Source organism: Nicotiana attenuata, chromosome 1 (genome assembly GCF_001879085.1).
Source record: "Nicotiana attenuata strain UT chromosome 1, NIATTr2, whole genome shotgun sequence".
Taxonomy (NCBI): Eukaryota; Viridiplantae; Streptophyta; class Magnoliopsida; order Solanales; family Solanaceae; genus Nicotiana; species Nicotiana attenuata.
In genome coordinates, this window is record NC_031989.1 from 79,241,445 (window position 1) to 79,251,189 (window position 9,745).

General features: G+C 40.0%; 1 protein-coding gene across 1 annotated transcript; it reads left to right on the forward strand.

Annotated features, from left to right (window-relative positions):
* LOC109241498 (RNA-directed DNA polymerase homolog) lies at positions 570–989 on the forward strand (the record flags this gene model as incomplete). The annotated part of the gene is made up of 1 exon (XM_019408240.1): positions 570–989. A coding segment is annotated over exon 1 (420 nt), but the record flags the coding sequence as incomplete, so codon positions are not given.

Below are 9,745 nucleotides of genomic sequence, written 5' to 3' on the forward strand. Positions count from 1 at the left end.
GTTCGTGTGTTGTAGTGATTGGGGGTCTTGAGACCCGTGTAGACTTGTTGCTCTTAGATATGGTTGACTTTGATATCATTCTGGGTATGGATTGGCTATCACCCTATCACGCTATCTTGGACTGCCATGCCAAGACCGTGACTTTAGCCTTACCGGGTATGCCTCGCTTAGAGTGGAGGGGGACTCCAGGTCATTCTACCCGTAGTGTCATATCGTACGTGAAGGCTCGACGTATGGTCGAGAAGGGGTGTCTGGCCTATTTGGCCTATGTTCGTGATTCCAGTGCTGAGGTCCCTCCTATAGATTCTGTGCCTATTGTCCGGGAGTTTCCCGATGTTTTTCCTTCGGACCTGCCGGGTATGCCACCCGATAGAGATATCGATTTCTGTATTGATTTGGCTCCAGGCACCCAGCCCATTTCTATTCCGCCATATCGTATGGCCCCGCCGGAGCTGAAGGAGTTAAAGGACCAATTGCAGGATCTGTTAGATAAGGGTTTCATTAGACCCAGTGTTTCGCCTTGGGGCGCGCCAGTGTTATTCGTCAAGAAGAAGGATGGGTTGATGCGTATGTGTATAGATTACCGGCAATTGAACAAGGTAACAATTAAGAAGAAGTATCCACTGCCGAGGATTGATGATTTGTTCGACCAGCTTCAGGGTGCCAGGGTATTTTCCAAGATTGACTTGAGATCTGGCTACCACCAGTTGAGGATTAGGGCATCCGATGTCCCTAAGATAGCTTTCCGTACTCAGTACGGGCATTACGAGTTCTTGGTCATGTCGTTTGGGTTGACCAATGCCCCAGCAGCATTCATGGAGTTGATGAACCGAGTATTCAGGCCATATTTGGACATGTTCGTGATAGTCTTTATTGATGATATTTTGGTGTACTCCCGCAGCCAGGTGGAGCACGAGCAGCACCTTAGAGTGGTTCTTCAAACTCTGAGGGATAGTCAGTTATATGCCAAGTTCTCCAAGTGTGAGTTCTGGCTGAGTTCAGTAGCATTTCTGGGTCACGTTGTATCAGCTGAGGGTATTCAGGTGGACCCGAAGAAGATAGAGGCAGTCAAGAACTGGCCTAGACCAGCATCAGCTACAGAGATTCGGAGTTTCTTGGAGTTAGCAGGCTACTACCGTCGGTTTGTGGAGGGGTTTTCATCTATTGCAGCCCCGATGACCAGGTTGACCCAGAAGGGTGCCCAGTTCAGATGGTCGGAGGAGTGTGAGGTGAGCTTTCAGAAGCTCAAGACAGCCCTGACTACGGCACCAATGTTGGTCTTGCCCACAGGATCTGGGCCTTATACCGTCTATTGTGATGCTTCCCGTATTGGACTTGGTGCAGTATTGATGTAGGATGGAAAGGTTATAGCCTATGCTTCGAGGTAGTTGAAGATTCATGAGAAAAACTATCCAGTGCATGATTTAGAGTTGGCCGCTATTGTCCACGCCTTGAAGATTTGGAGGCACTATTTGTATGGCGTGGCATGTGAGGTGTTCACTGACCAAAGCTTTTAAAGAAGTACTAAAAGAAAACTCTCTTTCGTTTTTTTTTTAATTTTGGTCCTAATATACTAAAGGAAACATAAAAATAATTTATTTTATGTCCTAGATATTAATTGCCTAAAGGAAGAACAACCTCAAATTTTTTTCATTTCTAGAACTAGTACTCTAAAGAAAACTTATAACGGAAATATAAAATGCAACATCTCCATTTTTTTTGGATTTTGAATTACACCACACCTTGTCAAATATAAACTAAAAAGTACAATGACAAAAATTTGACATCTATGTACAAAACTTAGAAAGTAAAAGACGATAAAAAAATACCCAAAAATAACTAAAAATAAAAATAAGGGTAAATCTCCTTAAGCAACTCCTGAATGCAGCGGTCCTGAGGTGTCTGTCTTGCTCAAACTCCGGTTAGTAAATTCACACCTGTATGAGAAAACCTAAACCAACACTATGTGAGGCAATAACATTCCCTATTAGACACATGCAAGACATGGTTGCCATTATTTTTGCAAAATGACTTATTTAGCCAAAAGGTGGATAGAAGTGTAAAATTTGGCTAAGACCCCGCAAAGCCAAAAAACCTAAGCTTTACTAGGAAGACCGGACCCTATGTGGGTTGCCTACGCATCACGCCTCGAAAGACGAGAATCGGGTATGCGTAGTTCGGGCAGATTGGATACAGGCGAAAATTTAAAAAAAACAACTAACTTAGAGAAAACACATTTTCTGTCTTTTTCTTGAAAATGATGAAACATGCAAAATCTTTTTGGATTTTCTTTTTCCCTTTTTTTTTATTTTTAATTTTTGGAAAATGGTGAAAAAGTGCAAAAATTTTTTTTTTGAATTTTTGAGCTCTTTTTTTTTTCTTAACACAATGTGGTAAAAGACATAATTGGATCTACTTGCTTTATTTTCACACTTCATCCTCTCTTTGTTTTTTCCTTCTTTTCTTTTTCTTTTTTTTCATTTTCCATTTGCCCTCAGCTACCATTGGTCCGCCAAATGACCCTTTTACCCTTGAATAAATGCAACATGTAGCACATAGGATGCATCAGGATGGTCTGTTATTTTGGGTATACCTGTCCTAGACGGACCCAACCCCTGTGTTGAGTCCTCTAAGTCAAAATGCACATGATGCAGATAAGCGTTCCTACTAGGGATCCGGCATGAGGTCAAGTTATTCTAGGTTCAAAACGTGGGTATATGTTCTAGACTGTGTACCCGAGCGGACAACTCGAGTCGAGGAGGGGGCTACGTACCGGGAACCAAAAGGCCATCCGGCTTAGTAACTTGTCCGGCCTCTTTCTTATTTTAAGGTATGACACTAACAGAATAGGGAGTCTCCACCAGTGAGCACATCCCCGGAGATGAGAAGAGAAGGGTTTCGTAACAACTCTATATATACAATTCAAATAATATCAAAGCGGTAAAAAGCAATATTTTGCACATTAGTCCCAAACATGTAGGAAAATCAGATAAAGCCAAATACAACAATATATCTAAGCTCGAATTCTGAACCCTGAACCGAAGTTCTGGGTTTGTGTCCCCAGCATAGTCGCCAGAGCTGTCACACCTCCTTTTTCACTACTACACCCCCGGGAGGGTATAATAAAGGGAGTTATTTCCAACTTGAAGTGACAATCGAAACGGGATTATTTAATTAAAAATCAGAGTCTCCACTTGGGAGATTTATGGTGTCCCAAGTCACCGGTTCAAATCCCGAATCGAGGAAAAGGATGACTCTGTAATATAGTCTGCAAACCAGAAATCCAGGTAAGGAATTCTGTTAACCCGGAATAAGGTGTTAGGCACTCCCGAGTTCCGTGGTTCTAGCACGGTCGCTTTGATCCTACTTGGCTTATTAAATTATTTAACTACTGATTTTAGACCTATGTGCATTTGTTTCTTTCACCGCTTTTAATTAGAAAATTATCTTGAGACGGGTTATGCGTACGTATACGCAACCACAATCGTGACACTTAGTTTATTCTTGAATATAATAATTCCCCCGTCTCACTCTCAAATGTCCTAAAGACACAGAAAATCAAAAGCAAAACAGTACTGCCATAAACTTGCAAAACAGAACTTTATCTCATTCTTCGACGTCACTTCCCTCAAACTATTGTAGTTAAATTTCCTGAAATTAAATTCACCCACCCCGAAAACTTGTTTTTCATCCTCATCTCAATCTCAAACGACCCATCAAGTCCATGAAAACTCGAGGATCGCTCGATGTTAAACTCAGGAGCACCATAACCAATAATTTTGGCTTGAACCTCACGTGGAGATTTACAATCATCTAACCACAAGTGCAAGCAATCCCATTACATCTATTTAAAGCAAGAAATTAACATGAAGAGCCACATAAAGCTTGAAACAATCTATAATGGAGCTGAAACTAAAACTTAGATAAAACGCCAAAGCCACAACATATATCGCAATATATACACAGATTTCAGATCAAAAATTGAACAGANCTGTAAATTCCAAGCTGCCCTTAGATTGTTATTCTGGACTTACTAGTAATATTGTTTTCTCCCCACAGTATGTTCCCCCTCCCATATTGTTTACTTGTCTTATTCGATTATTTCTGTGATTCTTTACGTTGACATTTCCCTTTATCGTGTTACTTGTTATTATTGAACCAGGGTGTCCTTGCGTAACGTTATGTCTTGAATTTATGCCTAAATTGCTTCATGACTATGTGACTTATTTGCTACGTGACATTCAACATGTTAATTACTAAATTGCCTAATTGCCCCCTTATAATCCTTAATTAATTGCTACTTGTCATTAATTGTTTTCCTTAGTGAATCATAATTTTCGTGTACTTGTTGTCTTATGAACTCGTATTACTTGTTACGTTTGTTAGAGTAAATTTCTTGTGGAGGAACTGTTGATTTAATTGAAATGGGAGCGGGTGGTACGCCTACCACGAGCTGTTGAGAAATGGGATCGGGTTGCACGCCTACAACAAGATGAGTTGGATATGAAAGTTTCCTTATCTCTTCACTTATTGCTAGAAGTTAAATTGAGATGTACTCTCTATTAATCCTGATATTTTATTTCTAACTGTTGCCCCTGAAGCATGCTCCCTTCCCCAGCTTAAATTGTTATTTTCTTGCTACTTCTCCGTTGTACTTGTATATATATATATATATATATATATATATATATATAGATATAGACCTAGCCTCGTCACTACTTCACCGGGGTTAGGCCAGGCACTTACCAGCACATGGGGTCGGTTGTGCTGATACTATACTCTGTGCTATTTTGCACAGATCCAGGCTTCGGACGGCAGCGGCAGTAGCGTAAGAGCAGGCCTTCAGTCCAGCGAGACCCGAGGTAGCCTTGCAGGCGTTCGCAGGCCCTGGCGTCTCCTTTCATCTATATTCCTGTTTCTTTCATGTATTTCTGGAGACAGTGTCGAGTTTGTTTCTTTCAGACCTTTATGTGTAGTATTCTTAGACCGTCTGTGAAACTCAATTAAATTCGGGTCGTGACAACCCCCTTCTACTTCTTCCCCTTTTTCTGCTATGGGACCCTCTCCGGATAGTGAAGCTGTAGGAGAGGTGGAATATTCATTGCCACTGCCTGCGGCTGAGCCCTTAGACGACTTAGAAGATACACGCACTGATGCTTGGGCAGTGGGAGGGACTGGAGGTGTAGGGTCATCTGACAGTCTAAACCTCTCCGGGAAGTCATCTATATACTCTGGGATGGAGTCAGAATCAGACGCCTCCCGGGAAGGCTCATGTTCACTTCCCGATGAATGGGAAGCAGCTCTATTAGCAGCCCAGATTGCCTTTCTTGTTGCCTTTATTGCTTCCCAAACTTGGGGGATCAACCTTATCTTTCCACGTCCCCTCCCCCGGGAGGACTCACCTTTTCCTTTCTGTTTATTGGCTCCGCCCCGTGATTTCACCATTGTCTGCAAGCAACATTCAGTTGAGCCTTGTTAGTATCAGTAGAATCAATTAAATTCAGAATTGCAGAAGACCTGTTGCAGACAGTCAAAAGTTGCAGAGTGCGGACCGCACAAAATGAGGTGCGGCTGCAAAAAGGCTACTGCGGACCGCATAAAATCCATTGTGGTCCGCACAGAGGTAGGGTTCAGACTATCCAGTCTCTGAATCTATGCATCGCGGACTGCACAAAATGCATTGCGGTCCGCATTGAGGCACCGCGAACCGCACAAAATCCATTGCGGCCGCGGTCCTCAAATGTCAGCTTTCAGAACTTAATCCACCGCGGTCCGCACAAAATAGTATTGCGGACCGCAAAGAGGCACCGCGGACCGCACAAAATCCACCGCGGTCCGCGGTGAGTGCCCAGCAGCAACACAAACCTAGGGTTCAAGTTTTGTCCATTTTTAGTCCAAATTTTTACCTAATAATGATTTCCTAGGTATTGTCTCAGTGTTGTAACTAATTATGCCTAATTAAAACAGGATTAACTAACCTATGCTACTAAATTAAAAGAAAAACGGGAAGAAAAGAAGAAAAACTAAGAGAAAATGAAAGTCAAAAGGAAATAGCAAAATTAAACAACTAAAAGGAATTAAGGTTACCAGAAATGAGATTTACTAATGATTAATCGAGACTAACCAGTTGAATTCGTGCAATTTAGAGAGTGAACAGTGGTGAACAGTGATTTTTTGGGCTTCTGAGAGTAAAAAGATCGAAAAGTTCAAATGGAGGGCCTCAGGTCCTATTTTTAGGAAAAGGTCCTGGGCCCCAGCTCACCTACCAACCGCGGACCGCACAAAATGGAACCGCGGTCTGTATTACTCAGAAACATGAAGATTTGAGAAGGCAACCACTACGGATCGCACAAAATGCTCCGTGCCGCAGTGGTCCACCGCGGACGGCACAAAATGTAATGCGGCCGCGGTGGCAAACTTCAGAGAACCAGTTTTCAACATCAATCATCAGTGCGGTCTGCACTGATTTTGTGCCCCCGAACTAGTCCTTTGCGGCCGCACAAATTGTAGTGCGGCCGCATTGCAAACTTCAGAGAGTGATCAATTTTTCCACTTGGTCCTGCATGCATCAACACAATCCTACAGCATCTCAGACCAGTCAGTCCAAAAATAAACCCTATACTATGAAGAAAATCCAAAGAAAAACTGAAAAACGAAGACACAATGGGTTAGCCTCCAAAGAACGCGCCGTGATTTTAACCGCGTACGNAGGGGTATGAAAGAAAATAAATAAGGCTCAAAGGGGTAACAAAGGATAAAGTGTTTAGATAGCAGAACAGAATGCCTTCGTCATTCCAACCTCCAAAACATGCCGAGTACTAACAAATGCAATTAAGCAAAACAGGGAAAACGTTCGTAATATCTTTTGATTGTACCAGACCTGATAACCATATCCACACATTTGCCTTTTACATCTGTTAACTAAAAGCAACATTGGACAACACTCTCACTCTCCTTATCACGAACGGCCCCTGTAATTTGGGGCAAACTTGCCTTTGGCTTCAGACGATGCGGAATGATGCATTTCAACAGTATTTCTTTATGTCCTATCTGCCCCAGTTTCACATGGTTCAGGCTTCAAATAATCTCAAAATGTCCAATTTTGTTCTTATTTCCCTCAAGTGTCCCTATCATCTTCAAAATTGTTTCAATGCTTCATGACTAAACTAACTTTCGAGCTCAGGCTGAGAATTATGCATGCATGTCATGTCACTAGAACCAGCAGGAAAAGAACTGTGGAAAGAAAAGAGAACTAACCAAAAGAAAATGACTAGAAATAACAGAAGACAGGAAATTATATTAGACAGATGGTGAAACGGTTTGAACAACAAGACAAGCAAACTAGACTGGGGTTACAACCCTGGAACAAACCTAGACAGCACTAAACGAGCTACTACGACTAAACAAACCAAGCAAAATGAAAGGATAGAAGGGTTTGAGTCACAAGACAATATCCGGATTACAACCCTGAAATAACCCAGACAACAGAAATGACAACAAAATAAACCACCAAAATTCCACTCCGGCTGACCAATAAATGGAGCGTCTTCCCAATTACCAAGCACGACATCTTAGCCACTTAGTTTCGCATCAATACTGCTAAGACCATTATCCACTTTAATCTACAAGTTCCCAAGAGGATTCGCATGCTCCCTGTCACTGTCATTGACCACAACTACCCCTTCTTGAATCATTCTTTCTATTTCCCTTTTCAAAGAGCGACAATCTTCATTGCTATGCCCCCGGACTTTAGAGTGGTACATGCATCGAACAGCAGGATCAAAGCCTTTCGCATATGGGTGTGAAAAAATTGCTTTTGGGCACCCGTATCAACCCACTCAGTTCTGTTATTCTCTACCATTGCCTTTTGCCTTTGTGTTGTATGGAAGAGTTACTTTAAAAACCACAAAACCAACCACCTTTCTTAAATGATATGAAAAAATGAAACCATCACATTAGCGTTAGGGCATTTAACATAAGATAATTTAACTTTACGTGCAATGCACCTAGCCACAGTTATCGGTTCTAAAAATGACTTCGAGGGTACAAAGGTCAGATGGCATCATCCCAATTGTTTATGTCAACCTCTCTTTTTCTTCCCTCACACTTCTTAGCTTGCTCATTTTCTTTCTTTTTCTTTCTAATTATCACTCTTTTTCTTCCTTCTCATTTCTCACATCCCACAATTCTGCCTCTTTTTCCTTTCCTTTTCTCTTTTTCCCATTTTTCCTCTTTTTTTTCCTTTTAATAAATAAAAAAAATGATTCGATCGAACCCTATGTAGGTTGCCTACGTATCATGACCCCGCATGAATCAGATCTTTGCGTAGTTCTGAAAAAACGGGAATAAAGTAAACAAATCGACATTCTCTTTTTTTTTCCTTCTTTTTTGCCTTAATGACTACTCTGATGAGAAAAGAGAAATGGAAGAAGAAAATCCTTTTTTTTTATCTTCTAGACTTACTGTTCTATGACCTGTTCTAAACTCAAGCTTAACGGGCATGTTTTTTCTCCTTTTTCTTTTCCTTTTGAAACAAATACTCTATTAAGGAAAAATCCTAGAAGAGAAAAATATTTTTTGATTCTTTTTTTCTTTTTGTTTTGTTTTTTAAGAGGGAAATCTGAAGAATAAACCACAAAAACATATTTTGAATTTTCATTTGATATCCTGACGCAATATTTCGAAACAAGCAACAAAATATTTTGGATTTCAACTTTGATTGCCCCCAAGAAGAAATTCTAATGATAAACAAAGATAAAGTATCTTTTTTTTTTATGTACAATATCCTAAAGTCCTAATAAAAATAAAAAGAATTGTTTTTTCATTTTTCACTAATTTCCCAAAGAAACACCTCAAAAGAAAATCTTTTGGATTTTGGAATTAACACCTTAAAGAAAGCTTTTAAAGAAGTACTAAAAGAAAACTCTCTTTCATCTTTTTTTTTTTTAATTTTGGTCCTAATATACTAAAGGAAACATAAAAATAATTTATTTTAAGTCCTAGATATTAATTGCCTAAAGGAAGAACAACCTCAAATTTTTTTTCATTTCTAGAACTAGTACTCTAAAGAAAACTTATAACGGAAATATAAAATGCAACATCTCCATTTTTTTTGGATTTTGAATTACACCACACCTTGTCAAATATAAAATAAAAAGTACAATGACAAAAACTTGACATCTCTGTACAAAACTTAGAAAGTAAAAGACGATAAAAAAAATACCCAAAAATAACTAAAAATAAAAATAAGGGTAAATCTCCTTAAGCAACTCCTGAATGCAGCGGTCCTGGGGTGTCTGTCTTGTTCAAACTCCAGTTAGTAAATTCACACCTGTATGAGAAAACTTAAACCAACACTATGTGAGGCAATAACATTCCCTATTAGACACATGCAAGACATGGTTGCCATTATTTTTGCAAAATGACTTATTTAGCCAAAAGGTGGATAGAAGTGTAAAATTTGGCTAAGACCCCGCAAAGCCAAAAAACCTAAGCTTTACTAGGAAGACCGGACCCTATGTGGGTTGCCTACGCATCACGCCTCGAAAAACGAGAATCAGGTATGCGTAGTTCGGGCAGATTAGATACAGGCAAAAATTTAAAAAAAAAACAACTAACTTAGAGAAAACATATTTTCTGTCTTTTTCTTGAAAATGATGAAACATGCAAAATCTTTTTGAATTTTCTTTTTCCCTTTTTTTTTAATTTTTATTTTTTGGAAAATGGTGAAAAAGTTGCAAAAATT